The following is a 20,388-nucleotide window of genomic DNA, read 5'->3' as shown; positions in this document are numbered from 1 at the left end:
TTTTGAAAGAAATTGTTTTACTGAATTACCTAAGAAATGAAGAAAAGAATTAATGTTTGAAACCATTGGTATCGAGCCCGTATTTTGGTTCTAGAGCCCGTTACAAACTTGTTATAGTATTTATAAGATAACTGTAAAATTTGGTGAAAACCGGAGTTTATTTGACGTGAGTTAGACTTTTGGTTGAAGAGTTATGAACTTTGAGTGTTCTTGATGAAAATGTTGAGTTTTGAGGTTTAATTCATGGTTTTACATGTTATTTTGATGATGTGATCGTACAAGTAGGTCCATATGATGTTTTTGAGTTAGTATGCATGTTTGGTTTGAAGTGCCAAGGGCTTGGGTGAGTTTCAAGTAGGTTCCGGGATGTTTTAAGCTTAAAACATAGCTGTTCCAGGTTCAGAGAAGTTGTAGATCTTTGAACCTGCTAGTGCGGTCCGCAATGGTTTTGTGATACCGCGGAGGGGCCTTTGCAGCTGCAAAGGATTTTACGCGGTCTGTGGTGGAGGGACTTTGCGGCCGCACTCGATTTTGTGCGGTCCGCGGTGAGGAAGAATCTGCAGGTTCACTGGTCTGACTTCGGGAGCCTATATCTTTTGATCTACAAAGAATTTTGAAATGATTAAAATATAAAAGTTGTAGCCCATTATGTCTAGTTTCCAGAAAGTTAAAGAAATCACAATTTGTACATCTGTAGAGAAAGTTACAGCCAAAATACTAAATCATGTTACAACAGTCAACATTCTCCGTGGTGGAGCTCCGCGGCCGCAGTCCTTTTTATGCGGTCCGCGGAGAGGGTCTGAGAGGGGTATATTTAAATGAGACTTTCAGTTATTTTCACTTTTCAAAACCCTAAAAACATAAGAGGCAATGTTCTAAACACTCTTTCTTCTCCAAAACATTAGTAAGTGATTTCTAACTTATTTCTTTCACTCCTTAACTTCTTTTAATAAGATTTCATCCTAGAATCTAGGGTTTTCATGGTGAAATTGGAAATTTTGGGTAAAACCTAAGAATATTGAAATTTGGGGATTTAGACCTCAAATTGAGGTCGTATTCCAAAACCAAGTATATATCCGGGCTCGGGGGTGAATGGGTAATCGGATTTTGGTCCGAATTTCGGGTTTGGACCAAGCGGGCCCGGGGTCGATTTTTGGCTTTTTGAGGAAATCTTCATAAAACCTATTTTCATGCATTAGAATTGATTCATTTAGCATTTATTGATATCGTTAAGTAAATTATGACTAGATACAAGCGAGTTGGTAGCGGAATCAAGAGATAAAGCGGTAGTTGAGGCTTAATTGTGTTCGTGGCTTTGAGGTAAATGTTTGGTATAACCTTAGCTTGAGGGATTAGGAGTTGTGTCATATTTGCTATGTGCTATTTGTTGAGTACGACGTATAGACATGGTGACGAGTATCTATACGTGGGTGTCAAGCATGCCCGTGGGTCTTATATTATGATTATTATGACTTCGTTTGTATTGTTCATGCCCTTTATTATGATTTCTATTGTTGGGCAAATCCGTGGAGGTAACAGTGATATTTGAACATTGAGGAGCGTTGACTCAAGTTGTATAATGAAATGTGGAAGTACAATTGGCAATTGAACCTTATAGAGCATTGGCTCAAGTTGTGAAGTGAGTTGCGAAGAAAAAGTGAAAAAGAGAAGAGAATGATTACATTGTCTCCCTTGACGGGATGTTGTTGCTTTTAATGCTATCTCCCTTGCCGGGATGTTGATGTTTTTGATATTGTTCCCTTGCCGGGATTTTATTGTAATTTCATTTATTTCCTTGCCCTATTTCTTGTGATTGTTGTTTGGGTGAGGAAGAGTGTAAAAGCACGAAGGGTGATACCGTGTATTGTTTTGGTGAGAGAGTGTTAAAGCACAAAGGGTGATGCCGTGTATAATTTTGTGAGGAAGAGTGTAAAGCACAAAGGGTGATGCCGTGCCGCACGATGTACAATTCCGTGCCGATTATATTAACTTTATGGTGAGGATGAGAGTAAAAGCATGAAGGGTGATGTCGTGCAGTATATATTGATTCTTATGGTGAGGACGAGAGTAAAAGCACGAAGGGTGATGCTGTGCACTTGTTTGATTTCTGATTCTTGTTGATAGTTGAGATATGGTGTTCCTCGTATATACTTATTGTCTTTCTATTTTTAATTGATGTTTCCCCGCAGCATGTTTCCCCCTCCCATCCTTCACTGTACATTCCTATTTCTATTTTCTACTGTATATGATTTAACTACACAGGTTTATTTGGTAGTCTGGTCCTAGCCTCATCACTACTTCGTCGAGGTTAGGCTAGGCACTTACCAGCACATGGGGTCGGTAGCTTTTGGACCGTCGCAGTAGCTTTTGGACCTTAGCTTTGGGTGGCTGCCTTCAGTCCATACAGAGATCTAAGGTAGTCCTGCAGGCGTCCGCAGGCCCTGGCGTCTCCCTCTATCCTTTCTCCATGTTTCATTTATGTAATTCAGAAACAGTGTTGCATTTACTTTTCGGACCTGGTTTGTAGTATTCCTAGACCGTCTGTGAAGCTGTGACACCAGTTCAGGGTAGTCTTTGTTTAAGAAGTTGTATTGGATATATTTAAATGGTTTTATTATTTCTTCCGCTTGTTTAAATTCCGCTGCCTATAAGCTATTGTTTCATAATTGTTAAAGGATTAAAATAGGAAAAAGGTAATTTGTTTAAATAGTTGGCTTGCCTAGCTTTCATTAGTAGGCGCAATCATGACTCCCGAGGGTGGAAAATCTAGGTCATGACAACTACCGATGGAGGGAGGCAGTGCTGGCTGAGATCCCCCGTTGTAACGAGAGCATAACAGATCACAAGGATGGCTTCCTTTACGTATATACATACCCATTCACTTTGGGTCTGGTCGATTCTTCGAACCCTTCTTCCCCGGCGATAGATTCGGTCATTCTCGACTTCTGTGACAAGTACCGAGTGATGCTCGGCCAAATCTATCCATCTTTCTGGAGAATAGTCTACATGCTCTGCGACTTTTCCAATATAGTCAAGGGTGCGACCTTTACCCTCAACCATTTGATTAGACTGCATAGCACTCGATTTTATTGAGGTTTGATTAAACTTCACCATCGGTCCAAAAGCCATTTTCCTCGAGCATCGATGAGGACAAAGATCAAGGGTGGATGAGCAGGTTCATCCGAGTATGGACCTCGTACATCATCCCTGCCAAAAGAATGCCCTTCCCGGAGGAGTGGAACACGCAGTGTAAGTGCTTCTCCTTCGAACATGCTTAATGGTCTTCTTACTTTTCTCTCAAAAAATGATCTCCCCTTGGTTTTTGCAGCTACTGTTTGGTATCCTGAAGCGGCTCAGGATCTGTCGGGATGGATTAGGCGATTGGATGCCTCGTTCCCATATCTTGTGCGGTCTTGGCCTAACTTGGCTAAAACGCGGTGGGTGGCCAAGAATCATGGTAAGGTCTTTCTTGCTACCTATACTTATTTTTATGTTCCTCCCCCGTATCCCTCGTGCTGATAAATTTTGGCCATTATGTTTATGCATGCCTTGGCGATGGAGTGCAAATGAGACCGCCTCCCGATGGTGAGATGGAGACTTCGGAGCCTGATAAGGGCAAGAAGAGAAAGAATAAGGCGGCTGTTGATTCTCCTATGGCAAAGAAACCTAAATCCGGCAGGCCTCGAGCTGCTTCTAGGACTTCGGCTTCAGCTTCTGGAGTGGGCTTTGATGATGAGGATGAGGATGACGATGACGACGATGTCCCTTTGGTAAAAAGAAAAAGGTCGGGCACGGATTCTCCCCAAGCGCCTGCGCCTAGGGCCGCTGAGTCGGGGTCGGCTGAATTAGCTCGAACCCATGCTTCGGAGGGCCTTGAAGAGGGCGCAGATGTGTCCCCTGCCGAGGAGACCGTTGCTGCTATTTTCAAAGGGTCCGGGCCCAGAGCTTTTCGGGGGCAGGATTTGCCCCTTGGTGACATTGATGCCTTGGGTGGCCTCAATTTGGGCACTCAGTTCTCTGGGGAGTTAAGCGACACTCAAGACCCAAATGTTGCCAACGTGAGGGGTCCTCTCAAGGGGGGGAGGTGCGCTTAGTAATTTCCTTGATCACATTGACGATGTTAGCGAGGACATCGATCTCGATGCTCCCAGTGCTATCGAGGCAGCGGAGAAGTTCCAATGGCAGGTCATAGCTGTTCATGTATGCTATTTTAGTCTCAAGCATTTCTCCTCATTTTTCTAACTCTTTTGTTTCGCTGTAGTCTAAGGAGATGTATGATCACGCCCTCTCTAGGCTCCATGAGGAGCTTTCATGTCGTGAAAAGGAGCTCGAGAAGCTCACATCGGGATTGCAGGAGTCGGAGGCCTCCTCTGCCCGAAAGGAGAAGGAGTTAAGCAAGCTTCGGGTGGCTTTGGAGGGATTGCTCCGAGAAAAGGCTGATCTTGCTGAGCAGGTAATTTGTTATTCGTAAATCTGTTCATCGTTCTCATAATTCGATATTTATTGACTTATCTTTTCCTTCGCAGATCGGGCAGAAGAATATGGAGATCCTCGAGCTGAGGAAGCAAAACGAGGTAGTGACCTCGGAATTGGCATCGACCCAGGGTCTTCTCTAAACTGCTCGAAAAGAGATTGTTGTGCTATCTGCGGCCAAGTCTGAGGTCAAAGAAAAGGTCACTACTTATCTGAAGGATGTCGCCACTATGAATTGAATAGCCCGAAATATATCGGTGGAGGCTGAGAAAAAACTAATTTGGACTGTCGCTTACGCTAGTGCAAAGGCGAAGAGGCAAGCCAGTGCTAAAGGTGCCGATCTCTCAACTGAGATCAAGGAGGCCCGAGAGTCGGAGGAAGAAATGGCTCTCTTAGTCGCTTTGGACGAAGGTCCCAGAGATGGTTCAGAGGGTAGTGGCGATGAAGAGTAGGCCTGCGTTGCCTTTGCTTTTTTTTTTTTTGTATATGTATTCCTGGGGAAATAAGTCTTGTAAAGACGCCCATTGTAAATATATTTTTTGGCAATGCAAGAGAATTTTTTCTGCTTCAAGTCTTTCCATTCTTTATATTCCAGTGTTCATGCGGAGTTAGCCTTCAAGTTTTGATGTTGGCTCTTTGGAGCCCGTACTTGGAGTAATCGGGGCCCTCGAGATCGGGTACCATCTCGAAATTGGCAATAGCTCCTTTGGGGCCGATGTTTATGATAGTAAGGAACCTCGGGGTCTAAATACCTCCCCGAACGCCGCGTGATAGCATCATTCATGCGGCCTGATAGTGGGGCACCGAGGTGGTCCTGCCAGTACATTTCCCAAAAATGGTGTTGTCATGGCCAGACTTAATTGGTCTTCTGGATAGGCAAACAGACGTCGCTTACCTCTATATATGCATTCGCTCATTTCTCAATTGCAGATTCTGCTATTCTAGTTAATCATCTCTCTCATAGAACTTTTTGTTCTTTGCCTTCGCCTAAATCTTCATCCTCTTCTTCCTATTTTACCGCAACCATGGGTGCTACATCAACATCCGCCCATCAAAGAGAGGGGAGTTCTGCCTTTGTTCCGTGTCAAGTCGGTGGTACACCGCCGGTGCCCGGTGAGCGGGCCTCGAGGTGCTTTGTCTTGAGGAGAGACTTTACATTGGAGAGACCTTCCAACGTTCAAGGGCATCGGGAGCATGCATCGAGGTTCATCTCTTCAATAAGGGAGAAACATCTCGAGATGATTAGGAAAGACTGGAGATTGAGAGAAGGAGTGGTACTGCAGGTACCTTCCCCAGAGGAGAGCATCATGACCCATGTCGAGGGGTTTTGAACGTGTATACGTATCCTTTTACGTTGGGTCCCCCTGACAGGGTTGTGCTTGAATTTTGTAGGAAGTATCTAGTTACCTTGGAGCAGGCTCACCCATCCCTTTGGAAGATATTGTTGATGATAAGGTACTTTACGGATAAGGCCGGGCTCGAATTCACCCTTAGTCATCTCGTTAGGTTATATCGGCCTCTGTACTATAGGGGCTTGATTACTCTGTGGCGTCGATCCACTCGGTCCCCTGCCGTTAACGACGAAGAGGACGAGAACCAAGGGTGGATGAGCCAGTTTGTTCGAGCACGGATAGTCGATATTATCCCTGGAGATTTTTGCCATTTCTTGAGAAATGGAATTTCACACGTACGTGGTATACTTGTATTTTTATCACTTTGTCCATAGTGGAGGTGGGCTCCATAAAGGCATCTTTTTATTTCATTCTTTGTAGCGATTCCTTGGTTGCCGAACGAGATCCCTGATCTGGCTGAATGGTCACGTAAGCTGGCAGCTTGTTCGACCTATGATAAGCACAAGTGGTGAGACCTGTCCAAGGGGAGATGGGAGGCAAAGAACCACGGTAGGTGTTTAATGGCTCGTTTCCTCAGAAAGGTACTTTTTTTTAGCGTACTAACTCTGCCGCCACAGGTGTTGGAGGTTTTTCCAAGATGAGGTTGTGCCCCCTAGGGGAGAAGGAGAGATTGCCGACCTCGGGGTCAAGGATCGATAATAAACGGAAAAAGTCTCTGAGGTGTGAGGAAGCTCACGGCAGGGTGAGTCCTTCTCTGAGGTTCAAAAAAGGTGAGTCGTTCGATCTTCCAACTTCGGAGGCCTCTATTTTTCAAAGAACATTTCTCGTTCCTGTCGAAGGTACTTCGAGGGACAAGGGTCATGCGGCACCTTCTTCTCCTCCTACCAAAGGCATTTCGCGGGACACTAGGCCATCGGACGTTGGCTCGGCCTTTGGTGAGGCTCAACGGCTTGGCTTTATGGTAAGCTTTGGTAGTGGGTATAGGCTTACCGTGGTTTCACGCCCTCCCTTTCTTATTGAATTTTCTTTTGCAGGCCTTTGACAAGCTTATGTCTAAGCTGCTTCGCCATGAGGCCAGGCTGCGGAAAGCTTTGGATAGGGAGAAATCCCTAATGCTACTTTGTACGAGAAAGGAAGGTGAGCTGGTATACCTGCGGTGTAAGGCAAATCGAAGACGTAACTGCAAAAGCCGCCTCGAAAGATAGGTAACCTGCATTTTGTGTTGATATATGCTCCCCCTTTCATTTTCGGAGATTAATGTTTCGGTATTTTAGTTGGAGAGCAAAACGGAGGATCTGGACCGACTTTGGGGCGAAGTTGGTCGGGTCAAATGTGAGTTTAACGAGTTGAAGGCTCAGGTAGATGCCCAAGTTACGTCCAAGGAGGGCGCTTTGGCTAAGGCTTCTGCCCTCGAGGTGCAAATCCGGAATGCTCGTGCGAACCATTCTGGCCGAGAGAATATGATCACAAGGCTCGAGTCTGAGCTTTTGAAGGCGAAGGCCGAGGTTGTGAATGCCCGGCCTGAGGCTATAATGAGCCACACTAAGGCTGACCAGAAAGTGGCGGCCTATTTGAAGGGCGTTGCTGATGCTAGAGTTGAGCTGAGGAAGGCTCTTGATCGTGAGAGCAATAATAAAGAGTACATGAGGTGTAAATCTCGGAGGGAAACCCTCTAGGAAATCCATGCCAGGGGCGTCGACCTCTCAGAAGAGATGAAGCAGGCGAAGGCGGAAGAATATGATGCTAAATTCCTTCTGTCAGATGCCGAGGATGGCAAGGATGGGGCCGTCGGGACATAGTCCCTAAGGGGGACGTATATTTTCTTTTCTGTTTCTGTATATAGTACTTTCAAAGTATGTTGTAAATAGAGCTTGTGTTTTTTTCGCATGTATGTATAAAGAGGAGACCTCACGATTTTGTTTCTCCTGTGTTTCTTTTTGCCTTGATTTTAGCCAGATGAACTAGTCTTTGAGTTGAGAGGAATCCTTAGATTCGCGGTATGGCCCTGGGGCTCATTAGGCTGGCCCGTAGGCTCTTACGCGCTTGGTCGATGTGACCTTTTAGTATAAGCTGGTGACAATGGCTCTTACGCTTTTGCTCTTAGGCATATTTATTTAACTATTTTGGGTTCAGCCTCCGAATCAGGTTTTGACTCGAGCTCATTCGACCCTCAATTTTTTGAATTTAGAGCTGGCCCTTAGGCTCTTACGCGGGGGGATGCCCCCAGCATTCGAGGTTGATTGCAAAAGAAGCCTTGAATACTTGTTGAATCTTTCTTAGGTAGCATATGGATGTCTCCTCGTTAAAAACCTTGTCGGTAAAACCCTTAGGATAAAAACCTGGTCGAAGGAAAAGAGTGCAACGCATGCTTTCTGAAACCTAAGGCCTTCGAGTTGGAAAATGCTTTGGTCGTTTCAATCGGATACCTGCATTCAGGTTAGTGTAGAATGTAATTAAAAAAAAAAAGGAGACAGTCATACCTTAGTGTAGGATGTGCCGGTGGTGTTTCGAACCCTGATATGTTTCGGTCGTTGGTGATGAGGACGCGACACGGTCCTCTGCTTTGTTTATTTGGGTAAAACCGAGAACATGCCTCGTGGTCGCTATTTCACTGTTCGTTTATCCTTCAGCCTCTTTGATAGTGGAGATATTGGTGTTATGGGTTGCGCCGGCCACATTGACTAGTATGGCAGTTTTCCGTTTCGTTGTTTTGTTCACCATGTTGAGTCCGTTGAGGACTTCGAAAGGCAGTCATAATTTGGTCAAACAGTCTGAGCTGCCCTGTCGTCTTCGATCTGATAATATACGCCGAACTACCTGGACCCACAAGTACATATTTAATTTGAAATGTGTTCACAACAAAAGAAGTTACCAGTGTGCCATTGTGGGGCTGGGATAGAGCCTCGAGTTCGCTTATCCCTATCGAGGGATGTTTTTGTTCTCCTGGCAGAGGGTTCCTGCAGGGTGCCGACACCTCAAACGATCATATGGATAACGTGTTGCGGCTTATCTGCTTCGCTCGTTTTGGTCACCTCTCTTTCCCAGAACTGATTTTTGGCCCGATCGCTGAGGAATTCCCGGAGGTAACCTTTGCTGAGTAATCAGGCCACTTCTTCCCGGAGTTATCGGCAATCTTCGGTCCTGTGCCCGTGCGTGTTGTGAAATTCACATACTAAATTATGGTTCCTTTGTGAAGGGTCTGATTGTACAGGCCTTGGCCACCTGGTGTCTCTGATTTTACTGATGGCTAACATGATGTCTGATATGTCTACGTTGAAGTTGTATTCCGACAAGCGAGGTGCCTCCATCGGCCATGTGTACCTGTCGAATCCAGCTCTATTGACGAGTCCCCGTTGGTTATGGCCTCGGTTCATCCCTCGATCATTGCGGGGTATGTTGCGCCTCGGGGCGTTTATCCTTTCTTCGGTGTATGGCTGGTACCTTTCTTTGTTGGGCTTTGGCTCATTCGCCAGAAGCCTGCTTGGGTATACCGAGCCCAAGGGGGCTCCCAGTTAGTCGTCCTCGACCCTAATTTTTGGTTGATATCGATTGTGAATGTCCGACCAGGTCACGGCGGGATATCCAACTCGATTCTGTTTCAGTTGCTTCGAAGCCACCGAGCTTCGTTCATTTAGACTTTGAGTGAAGGTCTGTACTGCCCAATTGTCGGAGACTGGTGGTAGTTCCATTTGTTCCATTTGAAAGCGAGATACGAACTCTCACAACATCTCGTTCTCCCTCTGCTTGATCTTGAAGACGTCAGATTTCTTTGTTGCTACTTTGATGGCACCGACATGTACCTTTATGAAAGAATCTGCCAACATGACAAATGAGTCTATAGAGTTATGAGCTAGGTTGTACTCCACGCCATGGCCCCTTTCGAGAGTGTTTCCCCAAACTACTTTAGCAAGACGGACTCAATCTCGTCGTCCTTTAGGTCCTTGCCCTTCACTGCACAAGTGTAAGCAGTAACGTGCTCAATGGGGTATGAGGTTCCATTGTATTTCGGAAGGTCTAGCATTCTGAACTTCTTTGGAATGGGTTTTGGAGCCGCTTCCTCTAGGAACGGCCTTTGTGTGAACTTCTTTGAATCCACACTTTTAGGATCGGGGGTGCGCCCGGAATTTGGTCGACCCTGAAGTTGTAGGTCTCGACCTTTTTATCGTTGGCTTCTATCTTCTTCTCCCCCAATTCGATCCTCTTTGTGAGGTCCTCGAGCATCTTTATGATGGCGGGGTCGGTTGCCGACCCGTTGTTGCTTGATCTCTCCGGTGCCTGCTCGGCTGGTTGGGTCGTGCCTGGTGCTACGGTGCTAGGTGTTTTCTAGTGACTTTGCAGCTGGGCAATCACCAGCTGTTGTGCCTATAACATTTCAAAAATAACGTGAAGGCTAACCTCCCGTTCTTCCCTAGTTGGGGTTTTCTAAGCTTCTTGTTGGTCTCCTTGGTGCACGCTCCTGTTAGTGTGGGAGCTTATATCGACATGTTGAGTGTCGCGTGAAATCGTGTCCACTGGAATCGGTCCTGGTGCATTCTCAAGGTTTCGTGGTGGTACACCAACACCTGGAACATCCACACCATTCTCTCCGCGGGTTTCAAGATTGTTGTTCACTGAATCAGATATTTTGACCTGAAATTAAAGATCTTGGGCAAGAAAAAGTGTGAAAGATAACTTGCGTTATGTAGTAAAACCAGCAAGAAAATAATCACTATTATTTTTAGCCCCACGGTGCGCGCCAAACTGTTTACCGCAAAAATGGTAATAACAATTAAATTTGATTTAGTGGTTCTAAAAATACGTGATCTATTTTTATGCTAGTTGTTAAGCAGTTGATAATATGTGAAAGACTTAGAAACGAGATAAGAGCTTGAAAGCAAGGTGATAAACAAACCGAATAATTAATAATCGGGGCATCGGGCTTGACTATTCGAGGGTCTCAGGGTCGAGTCTGGAGCTCAGCTGGGAACTATCGAGGGTAATTGATGGGTGACTAACAGTAGTAATAAATCAATGACGGCTCTTTATGGCCAATAATAAGCAATAAATGATGAATAATAAATTAAGCAATAAATTAAGCAATAAATTAAGCAATGAGATCAAGAGAATATGTTAGAGAGCAGAAAGAATGTTCTTGTGTGTTTTTATTGAGCGACAGATGTTTACAAAATGACAAGGATTCCCTTTATATATGAGGGGGAATCCCAATATAGTACAGATGCATTGATTACAAAGATATGGGGCTGGTACATCTATTTAATGTCTTTATTCGCTTTTTTGGACTAGTCCATTAGGCTTTGTCAGCTATATGTACGTGCCTTGAGAACTTCGCCCTGATCCACCGAGTCCGCCGGTTTACATTGCCTCGAGGTCGATCACCGAGAACCCTTGGAGTCGATCACTGAAAATCCTCGAGATACCTCAATGATCGTAAAATCGGACCATCGATTTCTACCGTATACAGATTCTAATGATGGATTGTTACTAATCAATTGTAACACTAATACCACAATATGAACGAGGCATCAAGAAACTTTTGATTGAGCCTTCAGACATTGGCGTTCATAGATTGGCAACCAACCTGTAGACCTGCTCTCAGTATTATGAGCTAGTTCATGACTACAACTGCTCTTTGCTTTTTCCCATGGATACCGTGATCCATGATCTACATGCTTCATATATCACCTATCTGTTATGCATTGAGCCAATCTTACTCCTATCTTATACTGTAACTACGGTGATTTACCAATCCAGCAATTCGAGTACACCCTTTCACTCACTGCACGTATATCCCATGATAATTTGTATAAAAATGTATCCAAGAATCTATATTCACACTGAATCATCTAGCTTATCCCAAAGTACTGGTGCTTCAGTGAATTTTTGATGGAATAGCTAAGATTATCGCACTAATATAAATCTTGGAATGTTCTGGGATTACAGGACCAGTTTCAATTTCAGAACAGCTATTGAAAAACTAAAAGGGCAGTCTGGTGCACTAAGCTCCCGCTATGTGCGGGGTCCGGGGAAGGGCCGCAAAAACTATAGAACCAATAAATGAAATTGTAAACTACAAAGTTTAAAAGTGCTGTATTATCTCTATCAAAGATGTGTATGTACCAGTAACTAAGTTTAGGATTCCCATTAGTACTGTAAAGCCTATTATGACTATCTCAAATCCAAGCTTTCTGTAAGTTCCTGAAATCTTCAAGTAGCATAAACATGGTAGCAAAATTGATGCAGTGACACTAAGAAATGCTCCAACTAGCGACATGAGATACCCAAAGAAGGGTATGGTCAGGGCAACAGCGACACTGCTCATCACCAATAGAGTCCTGGTCAGGAGGCTAAATGATCTGTTATGACAGTAAGATTGAAAACGTTCCTCGATCCTGTTAACAATTGGTGTCATCATTAATGCATACTTGGCTATTGGATTGATCAATGCAGTGTATATAGCCAATTTTGAGCTAAACTTCTCTGTTGGAAGGTTTAAGGTAATTTGTGACTCAACATCCGAGCCGAATTCCTTAAGTACCCCATTACTGCTACTGATGCATAAGTTATGGTAGAGAATACAAAACACAGAAGCATTATCTGCAATAAAATTTACCTAAAGGTCAAAAATCATTCTTAGTAATGATCACCTAAGCGCATTTCTTAATGGTCTACTCTGTAATGTATTACCTTAGAAAATTCCTTCTGATTTTTCATTGAAGTGTATAGAGTTGGAAAAACAGGATGGGCACAATAGCAGAAGGCATATAAGCTAAAAGATGTGGGGATTCCTCCCCAATTCACAAGTTTCCTTTTTTTATGAAATCCAATATCATCATACGTTGCTGCCCAGGAGATCAAACCAACAATAACGAGGGATGCTAAAACTGCAGTGGCTGATACATATGCCAGAATGCTCATGTTCTTTAACCACACTGTCGGCAATATGATCATAGCAACAATCAAGACAAAGCTTTGTTTTCCACCAATTGTGAGTCCCCAAAACTCAAAATTCGCCTCTGGCAACAGATTATGCAAGATGTCCCCTGCAAGAATTAGAAAACCGGTTGCTACCAAGTAAAGCTCTAGATTCATAAAAACCGCGACTAATATCCTTCCTGATGTTCCAAATGCCCGATCTCCAATGTCCGGATACCTTTTTATCGTCGGATCAAAATCCATGCATCTCTTTATTAACAAGGATGTGAAAAAGGTCGCACACGCAATCATGATAAGAAGTATCATGCTTAACCACCCTCCTGATGATAACGCATATGGAGTAGACAAAATCCCAACTCCTGTGGCAACAAATATTAATAAATGGTGATGTCTCCGACGAAATTCATCAAGTACTATAATAATATTTTTCTTTAGGAAATTCAGCATATCATTCACAATTAATTCTATGAGAAAACTCAACAGATGTTTCTACTCTATTTTCATTATGCAGATGTGCCACATTAGTATCGGTTGCTCCAATATATGAATCACGCCAACCTTATTGACATCCCGAAATTCCCTCTTTACAACAACAGTAGGTTGACATCCCGATAAAGTGTTTCGCATTCTACAACTGATAAAAAAAAACATTATATTCTTTCAAGTTACACAGATTAGACAGCTGAAGAAAGTGAAATTTGGACCAACAAACACAGCCCAGCCAATCAAAAAATTTACAAAAGTCACCGCATAACAACATTAGGAAGAAACGATAAGAAAGAACCTGATAGAGCATTAAGTCCGTGAAAAGTGGTATTTAGAAAGGAAGTTTTGCCAGTGATAATAACTGAGTCCTTCTCAGTTCTATCAACTTGATCACCGGCCTTCAGCAGGGGTAAGAAAAGAAAGTTGCCATTTTCTGATTTCTTCTCCATTGCCTAGAAGAAAATAATTTAGATATACCCTTTGCCCCTTTCGATTAAAAAAAGGTGTCTGTGACTTGGGAGAACTAAATAATCTAGCAAGCTAATATGTACGTATATATTGCATCTTGTCAACAACTTTATAGTTTCATTTACTTAAATAGCCATTCACCGAATGGTTATATATAAATATACACTGATATATATATATATCTCCGTTTCATATTAGATGAGGTAGTTTGACTCGGTACGGAATTTAAGAAAAAAGAGGAAGACTTTTGAAATTTGTGGTCTTAAAAGATTAAGGGGTAAAAAGTTTATGGGGTCATGACATTTGTGTGGCTATAAAAGTTTCTCATTAAGGGTAAATGGGTAAAATGAAAGAGTTTAAAGTTGAATTATTTTCAAATTTCCAAATGTGTCATTTATTTTGGAACATACTAAAAAAAAGTACATGATCTAATATGAAACGGAGGGAGCATATATATATATAATTAATTTATGATGTGTATATACTGACTATAAAAAATAAGCGTACAATTCAATCTGCTATTTGTATAAAGATTTCCTAGTAATGATGCGACTAAAAAAATTAATTTCCTTTCAAGATTTATTAATCCTTTTTTTTGGTTTTCTACGCAGCTTTCTGGATAGCTACAGGAATAACGTGGATCATTGCTTTCTGGCTTTTCTCTGCCTTACCAAATCTGTTTACAACATTCTTCATCTCATTCTTTTATGACGGTCAAAGGTGGATCTAGGAACGGAAGGCAGTGGGTGTTATAATTTCCTTTTAATGGTAGTAGGTGTCATAATTTTCTTTAATGTACATTTTGTAATAACTAATATAGAGTTTGTTCGGAACGTTTATTAGGTTCATTTTTTAGTTTATTCGGATAATTTAATAGGTATTTTTTATTTGCAAATATAAAAATTACATCTTTTTTTCATACCCTACTTGTAAAATTTCACTGGATATATTATTGTTGTTGTTATATGAAAATTATATCTCACACATCAAGAAGCAAATGTTATTAACATTTTAAAGAAGGAATCACTCCCTTATTATTAACAATACAAGTAAAATCAATATTTTCACTAGGGAACTATATCTTTTTTTGTATGCTTAAAAAAATTGCACAAGTAACATAACATCTTCAATATGGAAATTTCACCAATCAGAAAGAAAATTAAATATTATATCTTAAATAGATAAATTATATCCCATAAGTAGCAGAATTAGATAAACTACAAGATCCAAAAATTAAAATCATAAATCTCATACTTTTCTAAGTAATGCTTGCGAAATATTCATTAAAATTTAATAGTAAAGAGATTTAAATTGTATTTAACAATCATAGAATATCACAAATTTTTATGTAATAATAATAAAAAAGAAACTATAAAAGTTAAAATTTGATCTCAATCCAAAATTTCTATCAAAACCAATGTTTTTTATTTTGAAAGAAAAAACTAATTAAAAGATTTGAGACTAAGAGAAATGTTTATTTTATGGAATTTTGAAGGCTCTTATTTTAGTGTTCTTACTAAAGATCACATATAAAATAATAGGAACCGAGAGAAAAAAATATTTTCTTTTGAAAAATAAATGATAAATAGAAAATTGGGAGGAAATAAAAAGGAAAATGACTTGGACAAAGGACATAAAAAGCACAACCAAAACGGAAAGTCAGACAAGGTCCAACATAAATTCGAACTTGAATTTTATATACGAGAAAAGCTTTCAAAAAAGTCTACCAGCCAAGGCACATTTATCTAGTTTGCGACTGGAGATGGCAGGATCAAATATTTAACCTAGTTTAAGAAAATTTCTATACAAATATATGATAAGTTTACCAACTTAGCGGGTATCGTACCACGAGTCCGAAACTGAAATGATGTCATTTTGGACAAAAAATGCGTTTTTACAGCTAAAAAGAAGTTACATTTCTACATAAAACGCAGTATAATACTGCATTTTACTTTAACGGAAAGCTAGTCGTTAAAGTTAAGCGCAGTATTATACTGCATTTTATTAAAAAATTAATTTTTTTATAGGAAAACGCATTATAATACTGCGTTTAAGGAAAATGCAGTATTATAATGCGTTTCCCTATAATAAAATACAGGGTCCCCCTTCTTCTTCTTCCCCACGGACTTGTGTCTCCATTTTTTAAAACAATCTCCCACCATTGCTGGTCCCTCCCCTCCGCGAATTAAAAAAAATTCTTGGGCCCCACCCGTCACACAAAAAGTGAAGAGCGTAGGTCCCGCATACATCTCAAGCCTTGGATTCCTTCTTTCGGGGTCAAAAGTTCGATTTGGATCTATTTCAAAAAACTTAAATCGAGGTATTTCGATTTTGTTTATGTCGAAACTCGTAGAGCATATGCATATTTGTTTTGTTGAATGTATTTCCACGTTGATTTGTGTTATGTTTGCGTTTAAATTTGTATGTTATTTTTACCCGGGTTGAATTATTAGCCTTGGTACAAAAAATAGTTAAAAGTTGATAAATAATTTTTATTATTAATGAAATTGTCACAAATATTTTTTACTGTTTTATATGTAATTTCGTGAATGTTATGTTCTTTTGTTTGTTATTTTTATTTAGTTTAGATTATTTATTTGTTTAAAGAATAGTGGCTTTTTAGAGTAGTAAAATATAGAGCCTTATAGCGTAGTAAAATATAGAGCCATATAGCATAGTAAAATATAGAGCATTTTAGCGTAATAAAATATACAGCCTTTTAGTGGAGTAAAATATAGAGCCTTTTAGCGTAAAGTCTCTGTAGTTTAAGTATGTACTAACTACAAACTCTATCCAATTACAATTTACAAAATTAATTATTTAATTTATAAAAATAAACTTACAAAACTAATAAATTAATATATGTTGTCAAATTAACTCAAATATCGAGCCTGGAACCTATAGATAACTACTCAGTCACATTAAATAATTAATTATTTAATTTATTAAACTAACAAATTTTAAACTTATTGAAATTAACACACATAATAATTAAGGATAACTTGGTGCTACTGGGCCTCAAATATCGAGCCTGGAACCCATAGATAATTACTCAGTCCAATTAAATAATTAATTATTTAATTTATTAAACTAACAAAATTTTAAACTTATTGAAATTGACACACATAATAATTAAGGATAGTTTGGTGCTACTGGGCCTCAAATATCGAGCCTGGAACTCATAGATAATTACTCAATCCAATTAAATAATTGCTTATTTAATTTATTAAACAAACAAAATTTTAAACTTATTGAAATTGACACACATAATAATTAAGGATAGCATGGTGCTACTGGGCCTCAAATATCGAGCCTGGAACCCATAGATAATTACTCAGTACAATTAAATAATTAATTATTTAATTTATTATAATACAAACACACAATTAATATTGTTTAAATTACAGTAGACGACACGGACTCGCCGCATGTGCATCCTGGACCAGCCGAGGATCAGATATTAGTGTTACAGGGCGACCATAAGTCCTCCTATGTATGGGAGGGACATCTATTGGATCAGACTCTCCGCGCCAGGAGACCGGACGATTTGTGGGACTTCTTGAGGTAGAGACATTTCCATCCCCGCGTAGTCGAGCGCCTAGAGGCTACGGGCTTCCTTACGAGTTTTCGGATTGGGTGGATGCAGCTCGATTGGTCTCTCATCACGGCGTTGATAGAGCGGTGGCGACCGGGACATACATTTTTCACCTGCCTACTGGAGAGGCCACCATCACGCTTAAGGATGTTCAGGTTTTGTATGGACTGCGTGTAGATGGACTGGTCGTTGCACTGCCCCAGTACATGAGAGCTATGATGCGTCCCCAGTATTTGGATTTGTTGGGTCAGTATACTGGTTACAGACCACAGGGTGAGGCTGTACTTAGATGGGGCAGTCACGTTTCTATGACAGCTATCAGAGAGCATATGGAGGTATTGCACTCCGACATTACCGGCGAGAAAAAAGCTATCTATATTGACCGGTACATGAGTTTGGCGCTGCTCCTTCTTTTTGGGGGGTGTCATGTTCCCGAACACTTCGGGAAATCTAGTGAGTATGCGTTTTCTGCATTATCTGCAGCAGCTAGATAAGTTAACCCAGTACAGTTGGGGTGCTGCTATTCCAGCATACCTGTATAGGAGTATGTGACGGGCAAGCATGGGCAGCCAGGTGGACATATGTGTTTTTCTGCCGCTTCTACAGGTGACAACATTTTCGAATACTCTATTCATTACTCCGAATTCTATACGGTCAAAATGACTCTTAAATTTTACGTCAACCCTTTATCTTAGGTTTGGGCTTGGCAACAGATCCTGCCATTACAGCCACCTCTACCACCACTAGAGCCGGGTGTAGCACCTCTGTTTCTCCCTCTAGCTATGAGGTGGGTTCTCCAGCTTGAGAACTATTGAGGGACTGATGCTCATCATAATCTCCCCCTTGTCAGGGATGTGTTAGATATGCTGGTGGCTGGACAAGTAAATATTTACCTAAACTTACTTGTTATAAATTCACTTATATTGCGCATACTCATTTTTATGTTATTATTTGATAGTTCATTTGGACGCCATACAGCGATGAGTTGCTAGCTCAGCTGCCTGATTATTGTTTAGTCGACCGACTGCTTTGGAGCACTTCCGTCCCGATGATCTTTTCCGATGTGGTTGAGCATCATGACACAGAGCGTGTGCTTCGCCAGTTTCACTGTCCCTAGCCTATACCGGGGGAGCTGCATGGGTGCCTACACATTATTAGCGGGATGACCGTACCAGGGTGGACAATGCATTTGTAGGATGGCTAGAGCAGCAGGTCCATATTTGGGACCAACGAGAGTACCGTATTCCGCCACCAACTTCACATATCCAGGAGGCCACTATTGAGCTGCATACATCATGGTACCGCCGTCACACCCGACTGATGATCGGGAACCCCATTCATGTACTTGGCGATTGGTACAAACCATATGCCGGGAGGCACGAGGCGCTGGTATATTTTGTGGATTATTAATATCTTATAATTGTGATATAACGTTATTTAATTAATATTTTAAATGTTCGCGGGCTATTGGGCATCACATGTTCTACCAGTTGGGACAGGAGATGCAGCAACATGGCGACAGTGCTGCAGTCGTTGAGTATGGCCGGCGGGTGGAAAAGCTAGCTCGTCGGACCCTGTATCAAGCGAGAGATGGCGCGAGGTTGGATCGCGAGGCTATCTCTGCCAGCATCGCAGGTCACCCCGTCAGATACATTGTTGATCACGGGTACATTCGACACAGATGTAGACCAGTTCTTTTCCGGCCCATTTACCGCAGCTGAGGATCGGCCGACCCGGGATGTGGATGGCGGGTGTAGGTTGAATTATGCCTCATCCCTAGCGGTTGATGCGGATCTACCACAGGCGTAGGTATGTTTGTATTACTATAAAATTTCAATTTGTTTTCTTTTCCTTAATGATTTGACATTAATTAATTTTTAATTTTCTTATTAAGGCTCAGTCCCAGCCCATCACAGAGGCCTCTGTATGCGCTGATGAGGACACCACGGATGCATATACTCAGGAGGCCTACGAGACCACGGTGAGAAAATGTTTTTGACTTAACACGTACAATACTAATATACATTTTCAGATGCTAAGCTTAGTACTTGTTTTGTAGGTTGCTAACGGCCCGACGACCTCTTCTACCGATCCTGCCAGCTGTACTGTCGATGCTGCTGTGCATCCTTACATAAAGAGGTGACTTGATGATGATGATCCCGATAGTGTAACCGGGCGATAGGGGATGCGACTCAGGCCAGCAATAGCATTGAAGCACACAGGCTGCGAGACTCATTGATTTACTTATGTTTGTACTTTGTGTAAATACTACATTATGTAAATAATGGCAACAATTCTGTTTTAACAACAATTTTATTTTAACAGTACAACACAAACACAAACATAGCAAACCTAACACAAAACAAACAGTACAACTAATGAAAACACTTGACAAGGGAAACATAAAGATACACTACTACGCTCAACACGTACAAGCCACTGTTTAGTCACGACCGGCTAGTACTCTTTTCTCCAACCACTTGAGTTGGTCTTCCAGCTTTTTTCTTTCTTCTTCCACCTCATTGAGTTCCGCCTTCAACTCCTCAATTTCTTGGTTGGATCGGCGCTCGTGTTCCCATTTCCTCGTACACAAGTTATGAAGATCATAAATTCTGTCTTTGTAGTATTCCTGCTTACATGGTTCATCCATCCATACCTCAAAATCACATGTAGGCTCATCGGGTTTCCTATCAAACTTGTTCATACACGCCCAGTAGCGGCGTCCACCTTCTTCCCACCAATTATACATACTGTATTTTTTTCCGCAATAGCACCTTGGGACATAAAGGGGTTGTTGAGACATTTCTTAAAGAGAAACTTTGGTTTTATGGAAATATTTGCTATTGGTTATTGTTAAGCGCAGAAAATAAGTAGAATGCGCCCGTTATTTATATGCAATATTTCACATAAAACGTAGTATTATACCACACTTTACATATTAAAGTTTTTCTAAAATGAAACAACTTTTTCGCAGTCGTTTCAACTATTTTCAGAACGACAAGACAACTAATAAAACGTAGTATTGTACCACGCTTTATATATTAAAATTTTTGACAACTGATAAAATGTAGTATTGTACCA

At 41.3% G+C, this 20,388-nt stretch overlaps 1 protein-coding gene across 1 annotated transcript; it reads right to left on the bottom strand.

The window, feature by feature from the left end:
• Window positions 1-11,901: 11,901 nt before the first annotated feature.
• On the bottom strand, window positions 11,902-13,741 carry LOC104241235 (amino acid transporter AVT1I-like). The gene is given in 4 exon segments (XM_070156657.1): window positions 11,902-12,348; window positions 12,351-12,419; window positions 12,510-13,117; window positions 13,543-13,741. Coding segments are annotated over 4 exon segments (1,275 nt in total). The 5' UTR covers window positions 13,694-13,741.
• Window positions 13,742-20,388: the final 6,647 nt, after the last annotated feature.

The sequence above is a fragment of the Nicotiana sylvestris genome, chromosome 9 (genome assembly GCF_000393655.2).
Source record: "Nicotiana sylvestris chromosome 9, ASM39365v2, whole genome shotgun sequence".
Classification (NCBI taxonomy): domain Eukaryota; kingdom Viridiplantae; phylum Streptophyta; class Magnoliopsida; order Solanales; family Solanaceae; genus Nicotiana; species Nicotiana sylvestris.
Note: the sequence above shows the minus strand (reverse complement) of the source record. Positions and strands in the feature narration are given on the sequence as shown.